Genomic DNA, 19150 nt, shown 5'->3' on the forward strand with positions numbered 1-19150 from the left:
TAGAGGATTTAAATATGGATTTAACTTGGCACGGGCACTGCTCTGTGTAAAAATCTTTGTCTATCCTGTTTTCAAGTCTGGCAGTCATTAGATATCCTCAACATTTTCTTCAGTTTAGTATTTAGGAAGAAATCAAAGCAATTCTTTGTTCATTGATTCAAATAACATTTGAAGGGCACTCTGGACATAGGAGACTAACTCCTAGGAGATGTCTTAGGTTGGCATACTTTTATGAAGCCCTTAGCAATAAAACAAAATACAAATAACTGATTACAGTCAGTCACAGTACTTGTGTTGTGCATTTCAAAATGCAGCCTGACACACAACCTGGTACTCATTTGCCTGTAGTCTCTATTGTCTCTGTAATTGTTGTAGTCTTTGTAGTTGTTGTAGTCTCTGTAGTCTCTGAAGTAGTTGTAGTCATTGTAGTCTCTGTAGTCTTTGTGGTCGTTGTAGTGTTTATAGTCTTTGTGGTCATTGTAGTCTCTGTAGTCTTTGTCGTCATTGTAGTCTCTATAGTCTTTGTGGTCGTTGTAGTGTCTATAGTCTTTGTGGTCGTTGTAGTGTCTATAGTCTTTGTGGTCGTTGTAGTCTCTGTAGTCTCTATAGTCTTTGTGGTTGTTGTAGTCTATATGGTCGTTGTAGTCTCTGTAGTCATTGTCGTCTCTGTAGTCTGTGGTCATTGTAGTCTCTGTGGTTGTTGTAGTCATTGTAGTCTCTATAGTCTTTGTGGTCGATGTAGTCTCTGTCGTCTTTGTGGTAGTTGTAGTCTATATAGTATCTGTAGTTGTTGTAGTCTGTGGTCATTGCGGTCATTGTAGTCTCTGTAGTCTCCGTAGTCAGTGTAGTCTCTGCGAGCCAATGCAGCCGAGGAACAGTCAGATCCAGAACCTTCTTTTCTATTCAGAATAGTCTAATAAAAACATCCTGTACCAGCTTTAAGTTCAACTAAAAGCATTTCTAGGGTCTATAATATTTTCGGTTTATAAAAATAAAGACGTTTTCTGCTATTATCCTGTCAGAGGTTACAGTTTCTTCAGAGGAAAACAATCTCCCAAAAATAAGGACAGGAAATGTCTTGCTGATCTACATGTATGCCTAGAACTAGCTGAACTACATATGTGCGATCAATTCCTCAATGCATACCAACACCTCTTTCTGCACTATTTAAAGAAATCAGTGGCAAATATATTTACGGTTACACAGGAGCTCGGAAGAGAAGCTTAGGAGCACCGTTAAAATCACACCCTTTCTCACAACATCCTAGGCACTGAATTATTTGTTTTAAGTGAGATTGTCACAACAATAAAAATGTAAAAAGGGTAGCTAACATTCCTACATTTCATCTGCTACCTTATGACATAACTGCTACATAACTGTATGGAAACCCAACATCCTGAAGAACAAAATGTATACATCAAAGAAATTCCAACATTGTTTATTTACAGATTTATGGATAGAGACTGAATACAGACAAACAACTCATTGTAACTCTGCTTGAGCTAGCAAGAACATTTAATCCAAATAAGCCACACTAAACATTGGAACTGTGTCAAAGTGCAAAATACAAATCAAATCTACAGCATCATTTAAATGAGGTAGCCTGAACAGCAAATGTTTAGTATTATGAATAACCTCACATGAAACCACATATTCCACAGCCACTGAGCATGGCTGTTATGTTCTGAGTACTCTGATCTAGTGAACAGAGGTGTTCAGTGTGGGGAACTGGAGCTTACATCACTGCCAACTGACTGTCAGGAACAAACACGTAATATCCTCCACGTCTCAAATCAAACACTTGAACACAACCTTGAATTGGAGGGCAAATATTTATCTTGGCAATGTCTGCTCTCCTCTGTAGTTTAATTGTTGAGCAGGTGTCCACATCCCCTCAGACATACAGTCAAAAGCGCACCGCACCGAGTGTTCAAATGGACCCTGTTTTCTGGCAAACACCACTGAAAAAAGAAATGCATTTGTTACTTCACACAACTGTGAACGACCACTGCTAAAAACAACAAGCACACCAGACGTGACATCACAAAGCGATGTCCAAGTCATTCGGCAGAACTGAAAACACAGTTTTTCTTTGCCAAATTGCTAGGAAACCAAACATTCAGACCAAGCGGGCATCGCTTGTGGAATCACTGCGGGCTGCAATCGATAAGGACCTACAGGGAAGCAACATCGTAAATGATGGCAAACAGTTGTGGCTGCCGAGGCATTACCATGTCTTTACCAGTTGTGCTCTGCCTCCTCAGAGAGGAAACACGTCCTCCAGACATAGTCTAGAAGTGAAACATCAATACAGAAAACGTAAACAAGCTAGCCTCATACTTCACCTTACATGACTGAATTTACACTGGGGTTAAAATAATAAACTAAACATTCTCAGAATCTTAAATAATGATCACTACACTCAACTGATATTTGTCAAAAAGCAATGAAGACATCAGGTATAGTGATAGGTTTTTGATTCATTGTTAAAATAAATAAACAACACAGTGATTATTTCGCATACGGTAGTAACCATCATAAAAATCAGACAGCAAAAAAAGTTGACCGTTTACTATGTTCACCTCCTCACAATGAATATTTCTAATAGACTACCACTACTACAACTGCCAAGGCTCTGAAAAGCTCACCAGCCTGTTAATTGAATTAAGTCCAATTTGTGCAATGTACAATGTGACTTCCCCATACACATGTAGCAATGAGAGGTTTGTCAGAGCTAGTGCCGTAGTGTCTTCATTAGACAGACTCTCGCTCTGCACTGAGATCCAGTCATCCACAAAGCGCTGTCACAGACAGAGGCCTTGACAAGACGCTTCCCCTTCGGGATCCCCTCCAACTCTGAGCAAACAGTCGTGAGGCAGGCAGCAGGCAGGTTAATAAGACATGCTGTAGCGATAGATAGATAGATAGATATACATTTGAATTCGTCACGGTATCTTTAATGAAATGCATCAAACAAGAGTGCCTGCAACCGAACAACCAAGTCTGCCACGGTGCACAGCTTGAGCTGATTTGACTGTATGCAAAGAAGGGAGCTATTTTCGGTTGTTCACTTCCAATCTAACAGCTACTCTCTCGTGTCACATGGAGACCGGCTCGGCTCGCTGCGAGGGACAACCCCTCACTGGGGCTGTGTGTGTGTTGGAGTACCCTAAACTGTTCACAACTCACAAGGAAGTAGACAACAACAAAAAAAAACATTTTGACTGTGTGCAGAGAGATACATTTTGTTTAATAAAAAAGCATTTCAATGGGATATCGACTAGGTTTGGGCAGTATCCACATTTTCATACCATCATACCATTTCTGTACCATACCGGGGTATACAGTATATTCGAATGAGCACAGGGATCTTGATCTAGGATGGGATTGAATGTCCAAGATACTTCATCTTGACATCTAGCCACTTAGTTAGCAAGTTAACAAACCAAATGCATAGGTGGAGCCCTGAGCTGGATTTAAATGATTTGACCCGTTAGATTTCTTATAGTTAAATTGAACTTATAATTAGTAATAAGCAGTGGGGCAGCACGCACTTCGTCAGCCCCCGTGACACCCCCCCCCCCAAAGTATATATATATTTTTTTAACAGTATTGAAAATCATACCGTCTGTATTTCGAAATACCCCAGTATACGGTATATCACCCAAGCCTAATATTGACATAGCCAAATGTCATCAAATAAACCATATCAGTTTCATAATTTGTTTTATACTTAGTGATTTGAATTTGTAGAAATGTCTCTAGGTAGGCAGAGGTATGGAGCCGGCGAAGCTGCAGTATTTGCCCAATGTCCCCCTGATGAGCACACACAACACACAACCGATGGCCTCTTCAAATTCATCTCATTAAAAGGCACGAAGGAGAAACCACAATCTCCCTCTGTTCAAGCTGCAGAGGTGTATATGTTTGTTTTGCTATCTCTGTTTCTCTGGCACACTTCGGAGGGGCCTTGAAGGGTCCTGGCAGTGCGGTTCTGCTGCATTTGTCTGGGTATGCCCAGTTCAGACGCATTAATCCAAACTCTCATTCCCTGCAATTTCCACACTTCCTTCCTGTGCTGCTGCCTGCGCCCCTCGCCATATGTTCACAGTGGCTTATGGAGGAAAGGTGCTTTTTCCTCTAGAGGAGCTGTAGCACGCAGGCTAAAGAGATGAGGAATTTATCTCTGCTATAACATAAACTGCCAGAGTGCAGTAGTTATATGCAGAATAAATTAGTTTCTTATTTAACATAAATCAATTTCCCTTAGGTTTTTAGTTAATAACGTGTATCTAAAATGTTTACGAACACCAAATCCACTCATATTTCATTCAAAAGGCAAAAGGCCTTGAACTGGTTGAGAAACAGTTTAACGAGGCACAGTGGCAGACTAAATGAGCTACAGTCGAAGTCGAAAGCTTACATACACCTTAGCCATATACATTTAAACTAAGTATTTCACATTTCCTGGCATTTAATCCTAGTAAAAATTCCCTGTCGTAGGTCAGTTAGTGTCACCGCTTTATTTTAAGAATGTGAAATGTCAGAATAACAGTAGAGAGAATGATTTATTTCAGCTTTTATTTCTTTCATCACATTCCCAGTGGGTCGGTCGTTTACATACACTCAATTAGTATTTGGTAGTATTGCCTTTAAATTGTTTAACTTGTGTCAAACGTTTCGGTAGCCTTCCACAAGCTGCCCACAATAAGTTGGGTGAATTTTGGCCCATTCCTCCTGACAGAGCTGGTGTAACTGAGTCAGGTTTGTAGGCATCCTTGCTTGCACACGCTTTTTCAGTTCTGCCCACAAATTTTCTATGGGATTGAGGTCAGGGCCACTCTAATACCTTGACTTTGTTGTCCTTAAGACTTTGGGAGTATGCTTGGGGTCATTGTCCATTTGAAAGACCCATTTGCGACCAAGCTTTAACTTCCTGACTGATGTCTTGAGATGTTGCTTCAATATATCCACATAATTTTCCTGCCTCATGATGCAATCTATTTTGTGAAGTGCATCAGTCCCTCCTGCAGCAAAGCACTTCCACAACATGATGCTGCCACCCCGTGCTTCACGGTTGGGATGGTGTTCTTCAGCTTGCAAGACTCCCCCTTTTTCATCCAAACATAACGATGGTCATTATGGCCAAACAGTTCTATTTTTCTTTCATCAGACCAGAGGACATTTCTCGAAAAAGTACAATCTTTGTCCCTATGTGCAGTTGTCAACTGTAGTCTGGCTTTTTTTTAATGGCGGATTTGGAGCAGTGGCTTCTTCCTTGCTGTTATGTTGATATAGGACTCGTTTTACTGTGGATATAGATACTTTGAACCTGTTTCCTCCAGCATCTTCACAAGGTCCTTTGCTGTTGTTCTGGGATTGATTTGTACTTTTTGCACCAAAGTATGTTGTTTGTACAGATGAACGTGGTACCTTCGGGCATTTGGAAATTGTTCCCAAGGATGAACCAGAATTGTGGAGATCTACAATTTCTTTCTGAGGTCTTGGCTGATTTCTTTTGATTTTCCCATGATGTCAAGCAAAGAGGGACTGTGTTTGAAGGTAGGCCTTGAAATACATCCACAGGTACACCTCCAATTGACTAAAATTATGTCAATTAGCCTATCCAAAGCTTCTAAAGCCATGACATCCTTTTCTGGAATTTTCCAAGCTGTTAAAAGGCACAGTCACCTTAGTATATGTAAACTTCTGACCCACTGGAATTGTGATACAGTGAATTATAAGTTAAATAATCTGTCTGTCAACAATTGTTGGAAAAATTACTTGCGTCATGCACAAAGTAGAGGTCCTAACTGGCTTGCCAAAACTATAGTTTGTTAACAAGAAATTTGTGTAGTGGTTGAAAAACAAGTTTTAATGACTCCAACCTAAGTGTATGTAAACTTCCGACTTCAACTGTAAGTACTCTAATACTGCTATACAATAATATTTCAAGTAATGTTACATCAACAACAAAAAATACTCTTAATTGCAGACTCAATTTACCCTAGAACCTGTACTGTAAAAACCCTCAACTTGCAATCCACTCAGTAGAAAGGTCAACTACAGAGAAGTGCTCTCGTGTGGTCGTACAAGCAGACAAGTCATTCCTCTTTATTCATTCACCGTGCGTGGATCTTTTTAGGGTGAAACAAACACGGGAGCACAAAAGGATTAGCCTATCACACCAGCGGGTTCCTGCAATCAGCAGCGTGTTTATTACATCAGGAGGACTTAGGTTTATTGAGCTGCTCATTAGTAGGTTTAATCAGAGTCGTGTCTTATGACTGTTCTAACAGCACTATCAGATCCCTCATCAGAGGGCTGAGTGCTATCTCACTCACACGCACGCACGCACGCACGCACGCACGCACGCACGCACGCACGCACGCACGCACGCACGCCACGCACGCACGCACGCACGCACGCACGCACGCACGCACGCACGCACGCACGCACGCACGCACGCACGCACGCACGCACGCACGCACGCACGCACGCACGCACGCACACACACACACACACACACACACACACACACACACACACACACACACACACACACACACCTTCTGATACAGAGTCCCTTCTCATTCCTGTGCTCCTGGCCATAAATTAGCCAACATGGCAGAGGAAGGCCCATCGGGTCCCACTCCTCTGCCTCTAACTGCTGTGCTGAATATAACACAGGCCCTGGTAGGCAGTGGACTGAGGGAACGTTCCAAACGTTCCCTCATTCTCCCCTGGCACTGACACCAATGGCAGGGCTGTCAGCATAGCAAGCTACTCTCACGCTACTCATAGGAGGGGGACAGCAGGCTTTCCTGGCTCATTTGGGCTTGTGTGATCTTCTCTTTCTCGTGACGTGTTTTATAGTGATGGAGATGAACATGTGGGAGTGAGAGAGCCCTTCTTTGGTATCAAAAGTGAAATAACATGATGGGACGATATTAATGATGTAATAAAGTGAGTGACAGTCAATCAGAGCGCATGACCAGTGCCCCTCTGCTGTCCCATCTGTTTCACACTCAGAGAGGATCCTGGGACAGGGCCAAAAGGAGGCTGGATAAACGACAAGCTCTCTCAATTTATTAACTCACTTTTCATCACCCTTTTTGATCAATGTTGATTAGCACAAATAATCAAAAAGCTCTTTTAAGTATCCTGGACCTAACTGTCAAATAATAAGTGATTCATATTTCAGTCTTCTAGCTCAGTAATAATTATTAGATTTTGCAGGAAGGGAACATATTCCCAGCTGAGAGACAAGGAGAAAAATGTTAGGAAAGCACAAAGCGCAGTTTCATCAGTATTTCCTTAAAAATCCTGTTTTTTTATTAATCTGAAATAAAAAATAAAATGTTAATGTTGCCATTTATGATGTAAAGGATGTAACACATGCGGCTGCTTCCTCTCCCTCATTCAATAATGTAACAAAGCCAAAGAGAAAATTATTTCCCTTCATTACAATAATTACCATGGTAACAAACAAAATGAGGTTGCACGAATTGAAAGTTGAGAGCTTTACAAAAGATTTAGCTCGAGTCCATCGTCTTTAATTTATTAGTGTAAATCCTTCAAAAGACAAATTAAAACCAGGAACAAATCAGTGGTACCCACTAATCCTCAAGTATTTTAAAAGAGGAGAGATTGAACTTCAATTTGATTGGTATTTTGCACAGCACAGCAAAAAAACACATTTCAGACCTCAGACCTAAAAATAACATGCCACATTCACTGTAAATGCAGTTGCAACTAAATCTATACATAGGAGAGGCTGGCCCAGCCACTGCTGAGGGATTAGGCCTACACAACAACGACTTGGACTCATCAGCATTTTCTATATCTGAAATGGAAATCCTAACAAATGTATCAAGCCTCAGGTCACGGTCAGCCCCAAACACTCAGTTATCCTCACAAACTAGCCACAACACCTGAGAAAATGTTGTGTGTGAGTGTTTGCGAGAGAGAGAGAGAGAGAGAGAGAGAGAGAGAGAGAGAGAGAGAGAGAGAGAGAGAGAGAGAGAGAGAGACAGAGAGAGAGAGAGAGCTAGAGAGCATTTATGAGTGTGGGAAAGAGTGAAAGAAACAGAGATGCCCCATTGAGCAACAATCCACTCTGTGATCTTTAAAACCACTAGAACAAAACATGACCCTATGATGGAAACCTATCTGATAAGGACAATTATGTGGTATGCTTTTTGGCAAGGCAGTGGTGTATATAGTCTGATTCCTGCATTTAAATCCCCCTCCCCTCAACACCCGCACAGAGTGACCAAACAGACCATTTCCTTATCATCCCTTCCATCTTCAAACACAAATAGGACATAGCCAGTGAAGAAACCCAAACAGCTAGGTTGGCAGAGAGAGAGCTGTAATAAAAACAGTGATAGTAGAGGGGTGGTCACGTACTGCACGTAACCACTGCACTCTGGATGGCACATAACATAACATCCCAGGTCGGAGCTCCCATGCAGTCCGTTGGACACAAACAGTCAGGTCCTTTCCTGGCACTACGTATATCAATACAGGTGCAAGACTTGAGCTGCTACTGGAAAATAGAACACATCTGAATCTGCAAATACAAAGCTGTGTGTTCATAATCACACAATTTACAATATCACCTTTTCCATTCAATAATGGCTGTCTTTTTAAAAACAGCACATAGCACATGCTCCCTCCTAGCCTGCATCCCTCCCTCCTTCTGAGATCCTGAGTAGATATGGTTAAACTGGTAAAGGGCCAGTCCCCAACTCAGCATCCCAGCAGCTCCCCAGAGTACCCCCAGTAATGCTCTGTCCAGGGCTCTCTGACTCCCACAGGGGCCTGGTAGATCAAACAGGGGATCATAACTCATTCCTTCCCACTAACCCCTGCTCTGTTATTCCCAATCGAAGCCCTGCACGCTCCCAGGCGCATCACTGACACCACACGGCAGGCCCGGTTGCATGCGATGGCCACGGGCTCTCAGATCATTAGATGAGGACAACCCACCCCTCCTCCTCCCGCTGCTGCCCCCAGATATGTCCTCAGAGGGTAGGGTCAGTCATTAGTGGTCAGGATGGAGGTAGCTAAAGCTAATGCTCTCTCTCTCACTCTGTGTGGTATGTTGACCAATGCAACTCTGTATCTCTGAGGAGTGCTTTCCACCTGACACCAACATGCTCCATAAGTCCAGAGTACTCAGCATCAATGTACTGTATTTGGGAGTTTAGTTTTAAAACTAACAGACATCCTGTGCTTCAGCAGCAGGTGTTCTTGAAGCATACTACCGTTCAAAAGTTTGGGGTCACTTAGAAATGTCCTTGTTTTTGAAAGAAAAGCAAATTTTTTGTCCATTAAAATAACATTCAATTGATCCGAAATACATTGTAGACATTGTTAATGTTGTAAATGACTATTGGAGCTGGAAACAGTTGATTTTTAATGGAATATCCCGATTCCGGGATGCTGGCCTTCTAGGCAGAGTTGCAAAGAAAAAGCCATATCTCAGACTGGCCAATAAAAATAAAATATTAAGATGGGCAAAAGAACACAGACACTGGACAGAGGAACTCTGCCTAGGAGGCCAGCATCCCAGAGTCACCCCTTCACTGTTGACATTGAGACTGGTGTTTTGCGGGTACTATTTAATGAAGCGGCCAGTTGAGGACTTGAGAGGCTTCTGTTTCTCAAACTAGACACTCTAATGTACTTGTCCTCTTGCTCAGTTGTGCACCGGGGCCTCCCACTCCTCTTTCTATTCTGGTTAGAGCCTGTTTGCGCTGTTCTGTGAAGAGAGTAGTACACAGCGTTGGACGAGATCTTCAGTTTCTTGACAATTTCTTCATTTCTCAGAACAAGAATAGACTGACCAGTTTCAGAAGAAAGTTATTTGTTTCTAGCCATTTTGAGCCTGTAATCAAACCCACAAATGCTGATGCTCCAGATACTCAACTAGTCTAAAGAAGGCCAGTTTTATTGCTTCTTTAATCAGCACCACAGTTTTCAGCTGTGCTAACATAATTGCAAAAGGGTTTTGTATTGATCTATTTGCCTTTTAAAATGATAAACTTGGATTAGCTAACACAATGTGCCATTGGAATGCAGGAGTGATGGTTGCTGATAATGGGTCTCTGTACGCCTATGTAGATATTCCCAAAAAAATCTGCAGTTTCCAGCTACAATAGTCATTTACGATATTAACAATGTCTACACTGTATTTCTGATCAATTTGATGTTATTTTAATGGACAAAAAAATGTGCATTTCTTTAAAAAACAAGGACATTTCTAAGTGACCCCAAACGTTTGAACAGTAGTGTACATACATACTGTACATACAGATACAACTCACTACCTCCGTCCAACACCTAACAATGTGTCTATTCAGACTATATCAGCCAGAGGTCAAGCACAGATAAGCAGGTATAGAAATGTATCTCTGGCTGGTTTTAAATCCAGCAGCCTCAAGTCACAATAAGGGTTGTTTGGTCCCCACCAACTAAGTGCCTTCACAACTTAATACAACATCAAATACATGGTAATAAACTGCTCATTTGAAAAATGAATTGGAATCCACATCAAAGGAGCCAAGTCTGATGTACAACACCAACTTTCTTATATCAAAATAATGACATTCTAGGAGAAGCCTGATAGTAATCTACCGCATATTGGGTGACTGAAGACATTATTTTAATGCTTTTCCTCTTGGCAGACCTGCAAAAAAAAGATGCAAAAGGTGTGCCAAGTCACCTGCCTTCAATGGACTTTCATCGCTATGGCAACAGCACAGTTCTCCATAACCAAGTCAGGAGGTGACCTGTGATACATAAATGAGAGATGTCCAAACTCTTCCAGAATCTTCCCTCCAATGGAGGAGGGTACAGTCTGCCAGGGGAGGGTACCCATTTGAAGGCATCACAAACGTAGTGTGGCCCAATAGTTCACAGAGCAGCCAGAAGGTTATCTCAAAATAAACAGGCGTCTCTGAAAGGAAAGGATTCCTTCAGCAATACACTCAAAGGCTTAAAACATGAAATGAGGTTTGTCAAACTAAAGCCTGCTATAAGACCTGATCAAATGTTTTAAAATGAAATCAAATATTATCATTTTTTTATATAGTCTATCATTTTTTCATGCACTTTTGTAAAACAGGGGTTCTGAGATTACAAACTAAAATGAGATGATCTTATTGTCACGCCCTAACCATAGAGAGCTTTTGTTTTTCTATGGTATAGTAGGTCAAGGCGGGACTGGGGGGTTTTCTAGTTATTATTTTCTATGTGGGGTTCTAGTTTAGTTTTTCTATGTTGGTGTTTGGTATGATTCTCAATTAGAGGCAGCTGGCTATCATTGTCTCTAATTGGGGATCATAATAAGTAGCATTTTGTCCACTTGTGGTTTATGGGATATTGTTTTGAGTTAGTGCAAGTAGCACCTCTGTAGTCACGGTTCGTTGTTTGTTTCGTTCTTTCTTTGTTGTTTTGTTTTGTGCGTTTTCAAATACATATTATGTGGAAACCATATCGCGCTGCAGTTTGGTCCGATAATTATTCCAGCGAACGTGACAGAATATCCCATCAAACCAGGACCAAGCAGCGTGCCCAAAGAGGGAAGGAGTTCTGGACATGGGAAGAAGTGATGGGGAGATACGAAACCCTTCCATGGCGACAGACGGAAGAAGATTATGGAGGACAGCGATGACGACAGGTTCGTGGCTACAGAAAGCCCAAGGACCACCCCAAGTTTTTTTGGGGGGGGGGGTGCACATGGAGCTGGCGGCTGAGCAGAGGGAAGAGTCAGAGACTGTCAGGGAGGCAATAGCGAAGTTGGGAGAGTGAGATGAGAGATGTTGTGGCCACCCCTCATAGCCTGGTTCCTCTCTATGTTTCTTACTAGGTTTTGGTCTTTCTAGGGAGTTTTTCCTAGCCACCGTGCTTCTACACCTGCATTGCTTGCTGTTTGGGGTTTTAGGCTGGGTTTCTGTACAGCACTTTGAGATATCAGCTGATGTACAAAGGGCTATTTAAATCAATTTGATTTGATTTGTTCAAGTGTGTTCTGCTCAACGTCCGACCAGAAGATCCGGTTAGCAGTCTGGTGCAACCTGTGGTGGTTCCACACTTCTGGCCTCAAGTGCATCTCTCCAGTCCGGTACGTCATGTGTCTCCTCCTCGCACTCTCCCTGAAGTGCGTGTCCCCAGTCCGGTACGTCCTGTGCCTGCTCCTCGCACTCTCCCTGAAGTTTGGTCCGATAATTATTCCACTGAACGTGACACTTATGTGGATTTAAATAAACACACTCAAAACAATGAGAGCCTATGATAAATGAAATCAGTCAAAAGGAGAACTGGAGTGGGTAGCATCTCAAGGGACAATCGCTTCATGAGCAAAATAAAAGATTCAGCTCAGTCCTTCTTTAAGAACCTCAGTTGAAAGCTACTGTTGTGGTTACATATATTGAATCTGTTTGAAATAATCAATTTTAGAAGAAAAATGCATGGTTAAATTGAAGACCGACTTAGCAGTTGCTTTAAACAAAAAAAAATACAACGTTCCAAATCCTTAAATGCTTTGAAGATAAGCTGCGTTCAAGATGAGTTTTGTCACCTTTTATTGCTTCACACATTGTGCCATGTGCAGTGGAGAGGTTTTTGCGTGTGTTAAATTATCTTAAAATGCAAGCTGGGTACTTCTGCAAGTTCTAAGTCTTCTGACTGAACAAAACAATCCTTGCTTAATAATTATGAGAATAAGTCATATTCTTCAACACTGTATTAATAATTAATCAGCAGATAATAATATTTTCTAATCCATGGGGATAAAAGCTGAAGAAAGAGCTTTAAACTGAGAGAAAGTTTGCTGAAGTGGAAGGAAAATGCAGTGTACGTCTATCACAAGCATATAATTTAAATTATATTCACAAAAAGTATTGTAAATATAATTGAACAGTTCTGACATCCTTGTAACATCCTTGTACAACTTGGCTTCATCTATTCTGTAAACAAGTGAATGATAACATGTGGCACATTCTTTGAATTGACTGCAGGCCAACCAGGAATACCTAGGCCCATTCTAAACAAGATGGGATAAATAAACAATTACAGGAAGGCAAAATTGCAGGAAAAATGTATCATCAATTCTGTTCAGGTTGCCAACCCGCAGTAGGAGCAGAATTGCAAATATGCCTCAGTCTGTCCCTCTAGGAGCAATAACAACCCAAACATAATTATGGCTTTTCTGATTCTTGGCTGACTTCTACAGCAAGTCTAAAGTAGGTGGGACAGAGAGAGCAAACCATGATCTGAAAATATTCCTAATATAGCTCACCAAATATAAAAGTGCCACAGTGAGCTCTGAAGCAAGCTAACTGAGCAGCTTCGACATAGATGTTAACGTGAGTATTGCATCGTGCAGAACATTACATTTGAGGTATCAGTGGTTTCTAGTTTACTACTTACTTTAGGTCAAGGAGTATATCAAGCTTGGAACAGACAGGTGTGTGACTCTGACACACATAAAAAACATCAAGGAGAGAGTAAGCCCAAAACAGATCCCACATAATGTCTATTGATGGAAATAGAACAAAAATACCATTCACATAAGCCTCTACAAAACATGGCTCAATTCTTGTGACTTTTCTTACTGACTAAATAAATACCACTAGGCATTTTAGCCATGACGATGGGCTTTGATGGGAAAAACAGTCTATTAACAGTCTCTATTTCTTTTCTATTCGAAACAAAAAGCACCATGCCGATGCTGGTCTATTTTGGAAGCCACAGAGTGCATGCCCAACACATCAGGCTTAAATGTGGCTTGTCACATGATGTCCATGAATGCCATGCTATATTAAATTCTAAAGCACACCGCAGAGTTTACTAAGTTCAATTCTCCAACTTCACACATTAAGAATTCAGAAAATGAGTTCCTTTGTAACACTTGAATTGAAGCAACATTCTATTTTATATTTCATTATGGTGGGGCAAAATGGAAGGTATGATCACTGAAAGCGAATTTCACTCAAAAATGAAGTAGGCCTATTCAGCAACACTTTACATAGCATTAGCTACATAGAGCGCTATTAAAGGATGGTTGGGAATATATTTGACATAACGTCAACAGACTCAAATTGATATATATTGATAATGCTCTGTATAGTTGTTAATACTTATGAATGCACAGTGAATGCTTTACCCAAACTGATTGATGAAAGTGCAAGTATATACAGCGCCGGAAGGTAGTCTAGTGGTTTGAGCCAGTAACCGAAAGGTTGCTGGATCGAATCACTGAGCTGACATTGGTAAAAATCTGTCATTCTGCCCCTGAGCAAGGCAGTTAACCCACTGTTCCCTGGGTGCCAAAGATGTGGATGTCGATTAAGGCAGCCCCCCCCCCCCCCCCCCCCGCATCTCTCTGATTCAGAGGGGTTGGGTTAAATGCGGAAGACAGATTTCAGTTGAAGGCATTCAGTTGTGCAACTGTCTAGGTATAGCACTTTGTGACATCGGCTGATGTAAAAATGGCTTTATAAATACATTTGACTGATTGATTGACTAGGTATCCCCCTTTCCTTTCAGAAAGTATTCAGACCCCTTGAATTTTTCTACATTTTGTTACGTTACAGACTTATTCTAAAATGGATTAAATAAATAACAATCCTCAGCAATCTACACACAATACCCCATAATGACAAAGCGAAAACAGGTTTTTACAAATGTTTACAAATGTATTAAAATAATAAAACAAATTCCCTATTTACATAAGTATTCACACCCTTTGCTATGAGACACGAAATTGAGGTCAGGTGCATCCTGTTTCCATTGATCAACCTTGAGATGTTTCTACAACTTGTATGGAGTCCACCTGGTGTAAATTATATTGATTGGACATGATTTGGAAAGGCACCCCTCTATATAATGTCCCACAGTTGACAGTGAATGTCAGAGCAAAAACCAAGCCACAAGGTCAAAGAAATGGTCCGTAGAGCTCCGAGACAGGATTGTGTTGAGGCACAGATCTGGGGAAGGGTACCAAAAAATGTCTGCAGCATTGAATGTCCCCAAGAACACAGTGGCCTCCATCATTCTTAAATGGAAGTAGTTTGGAACCACCAAGACTCTTCCTAGAGCTGGCCGCCCAGCCAAACTGAGAAATCGGGGGAGAAGGGCCTTGGTCAGGGAGGTGAACAAGAACATGATGGTCACTCTGACAGAGCTCTGGAGTTCCTCTGTGGATATGGGAGAACCTTCCAGAAGGACAACTATCTCTGCAGCACTCCTTTATGGTAGAGTGGCCAGATGGAAGCAACTCCTCAGTAAAAGGCACATGACAGCCCGCTTGGAGTTTGCCAAAAGGCAGCTAAAGACTCTCAGATCACGAGAAACAAGATTCTCTGTTCTGATAAAACCAAGATGGAACTCTGAATGCCTGAATGCCAAGTGTCATGCATGGCTGGAGGAAATCTGGCACCATCCCTACAGTGAACCATGGTGATGGCAGCATCATGCTGTGGGAATGTTTTTCAGCTACAGGGACTAGGAGACTAGTCACGATCGAGGAAAAGATGAACGGAGTAAAGTACTGAGAGATTCTTAATGAAAACCTGATCCAGAGCGCTCAGGACCTCAGACATTTGCTTACATTTCTAAAAACCTGTTTTTGCTTTGTCATTATGGGGTATTCTGTATAGATTGATGAGGGGGGAAAAAACAGTTTAAAGGGTCTGAATACTTTCCGAAAGCACTGTACTTAAAGCATCAATTCAGCACCGACTTGACCTGGATCCCAAGCTATTTACTTCTGTGGATACAGCATCCAGAATGGGAAGTGAGGATGCAAAGTACTATGAAAAACATCAGAACACTTCACCAGGCTTTTCACAAAAGCTCCCTTTTGGCCCCATTGTCTTGCTGATCAGTCCATTGTCTTACTGTTGTTTCCAATAAAAGTGTGTCATTTAGAACTAACGACAAGGCAAGGCTTTGTTGCTTTATGTAAAACAAGTATTGAGGAGATATAATGCTTGATTGTGCTATGGATTAATGTGTTGGAGCCTTTACAGTGAAGAAATTATCCACATAAAAGCAGGGTATTTAAGCAACACTTATTAATACATCTACACCAATGAAGCAAGCTGCATCAGTCTAAACAGCCCACTTCTGCATGAGAAATGCTCCCGGCTAAAATTACACTACATCAGATCACATCCTCTAGTCATTGAGCCTGTGAGATAGGTGTGTGAAGGCCACATGAATGGCCAGGCCTTTAGGGACCTGGGGCTGAGGAACTCACTGCCTTTTTTAAACAGCTCAGCACTGGGGGACGGACACAGTGAAACACCACTTGATGAACAGGAAGTAACCCCATACTGTACTTACTACACAACTGATAGACATGGGATATCTTTGGCACAGCTTTTATATGTTGCACAAATCTAGGGAGCAATATATCACAAACACAATCAATGCCCCACTGTCAATATGAGCAAAATGGATTTTGTGTCATAATCAATAGAAAATGGATATGCGAACAAGCCACAGATATCTTTCTGCACACAAAACACAAGGAAGGGTTATAAAGAAGTGATAATTACAATTATATTACACTGTCAGAGCTGTTAGGTCGATAAGCATTCTTTCACATATGTCAAATAAGCCTAAACCATTCCTTATTTTCACATCTTTACAGCAGTCAGTCTACGATAATTCCAGGTGAAGGTGGCATGTTTCACACACCAGATGTGAAGAGTGCACACACACACACACACACACACACACACACACACACAGACACACACAGATGAGGCGGGAAATTAATAGTAATACTATGTTGAATATGAAACCTTGCTCCTTTGGCTTTTCACAAAAGTAATAACATAAACATCCAAAATGCAGTGGGAGACATCAGGAACACGCATATGAACTGATTTCAAACAGCAGTGGTTAGACATGACACAACAGGGGGAGAGAGAACCAGGGCTATAACTGAACAGAACAGAACAGAGAACATATTAAAAATAGGTTTCTGGGATAAAATCCTACCTGGTGCACTGAACTGGCTGCTTCCAAGGGTGGTTGGCCTGTTTTTCCCACTATTTACAGGTGGAGAAAACATCTACCAGAAGAAAAGAAGTGGTCTGAAAAATGTGACTGAGACAAATTAATATTTTGCCTTTGATAATCATGCATCTGTTACAAGCTGTTCAGACTTCCTGTGTTTCATAATCAATTTCTTCACTGGAGAGACATTGACTGATACAGAATAAAGTGGGCTAAATAACAAACAAATAAAACATTGTAAAAAGATAGATAGATAACTGTCCTACCGCGCTAAAATCCAGCAAGTCACTCAATTCCTTGTCTGTTCCGATAGCGGCAATCCGCTGTTGAGGATTCATCCTGCCAATCTTTAGACCTAAAGAAGAAAGTTTGTTTGCTTAAGTCCAATTTTGTTTTAAATTGTCCTAATTCCTTGATAAAAAAAAAATATCCATTCAATAACGAACTTCAGTAAAGTGAAATCTCATTCTAGATTCTGACTGAAGTTGACAAGGAATATTCCCAGAACACATCGGTTCCGAAAATAAATCTGCACAGTGACCCTTGACATTGCTGTGCGAGTTAATTGATCAAAAGTTGGCTACTGCAACAACCGATGAAAGTAATTGTAATTGACCCATTGTCATCCACGTTTCCACGCTCCCTTTTAGAAAATGTTATTGCACATTATGACATCTGAACAGAATGAAAAGGAAAAGGTAGCCAATACGTGGTAAGGAAATTCCATCTATTTGCAATGGTACAGGCACATTGAAAATGCTTGGCGCTGCGTGTAACACCAGTGACACACACTGAGACCTGCAGCATCGTTTTTCAAATGTTTATCTGACTCCCCAAACGCTACATTTGTGTCAATCTTCCGTGACAGACTAAGTTACAAAGTAACTAACCTACTATAGATTTTCAAATCAAGGACTAATGAATGATACGCTATACAATATGTTTTTGCAATAGTCAGTGATGAGCCACGAATTTGATGTGTCATTAAATAGAAAGTGAATTAGCATGTTAAACAAAAAGGAAGATCCACCAATATGCTGTAGGCTACAAATTCAGGCTGTGTAAAACGCCCTTTCAAGTAAAAGTAGTAAAGCAAATGCCAACCCTTTACTCCATACCAGCTCCAGTCTCTTGTATCCCAACTTCTTTCACCCAGTCCGAAACCTTTTTTGACAAACTCACTACAATATTTTACCTTTTCCCCTTTAAAATTCCAACTAGGGCGATCGGGTGTGGTAGTGTGGAGCCTCGTTCTCTTGTAACGCGTCTCAAATACTGTAGAATAGTGATTTAGGTTGTAATAGTTCGCAAAATATCCCTACATGTCACTTGCGAGTTAACCTTAGACAGACAGACATTTTTGCTTCGCAAAAACCTCAGCACTACAATGACATTCGGTGTTGTATCCTTCCGCTGAAAACCGTGAAACGATATCCCCAGCCTAGCCTACCACAGACACCACGCGGAGTGGTAGGAGATGACAGCAGTTGAGAGGACCCATCATATTACATTAAGCATGTCTTAATCAATCATTAGGCAACATTATGTGAGACTAGTACAAAGAGATCGAAGCCAGATTTTGTAAGTTGTGTCAATCAGCGCATTAGTGTAAGGAAAGGTATTGGTGAGACCTCTGAATTCGCTACAATGGTGTCAGAAGTGGGATAACGAATAAATTAGTAGCCAATGAATGCATATGGACCGAGAGAGTGGGAAAGAGAGAGGTCACTTAAAGGTGGTTGCAACTAATTGGACATGTAGCAAAATTCTGTCCCACACTAAATGGGAAATGTTGACGCAGAGTAGGCCTAGTTTCTTTAAAAATACGTTAGAGTATCACAGTTATAACCTGTTTGTCCCTATGTATGTTAGCCTTACTAATTGAGTCCGTCTAAAAGACCGAGAGCATTGTGTGCTGCAGTGTCATGTCTATCACGGGTTGAGCTCACTCAAAAAGCAAGCAAACTGCAAACTATTTTTATGAACAGCACAATAAATCGGGACTACTTTTTCTGTTCCGCTAAGGCTAGAGGAAAAAGGGAAAGAAAGTGGTGTGAAAAAACTGTAGACTACATGTATCGACAATTTATATAATTATTCAAAAACAGCT

The 19150-nt window shown here is 41.2% G+C and overlaps 1 protein-coding gene across 8 annotated transcripts in view; it reads right to left on the reverse strand.

Annotated features, from left to right (window-relative positions):
• LOC109895378 (transcription factor 12) overlaps positions 1-18424 on the reverse strand; it is a 94617-nt gene extending 76193 nt beyond the window's left edge. For 2 of the 8 annotated variants that reach the window (XM_031830948.1, XM_031830944.1), the window contains exons 1-3: positions 18236-18409; positions 17307-17395; positions 17023-17095 (exon numbers count right to left, since the gene is read on the reverse strand). In XM_031830948.1, the coding sequence (XP_031686808.1) occupies positions 17023-17095; positions 17307-17378 (145 nt within the window). In that variant the 5' untranslated portion in view covers positions 17379-17395; positions 18236-18409. Of the gene's footprint in view, positions 1-17022; positions 17118-17306; positions 17396-18144 lie in introns of those variants that run through there. The other 6 variants (XM_031830942.1, XM_031830943.1, XM_031830941.1 and 3 more) reach the window with 6 other exon arrangements.
• Between the last annotated feature and the right edge of the window lie 726 nt (positions 18425-19150).

This window comes from Oncorhynchus kisutch, linkage group LG8 (genome assembly GCF_002021735.2).
Source record: "Oncorhynchus kisutch isolate 150728-3 linkage group LG8, Okis_V2, whole genome shotgun sequence".
NCBI lineage: Eukaryota > Metazoa > Chordata > Actinopteri > Salmoniformes > Salmonidae > Oncorhynchus > Oncorhynchus kisutch.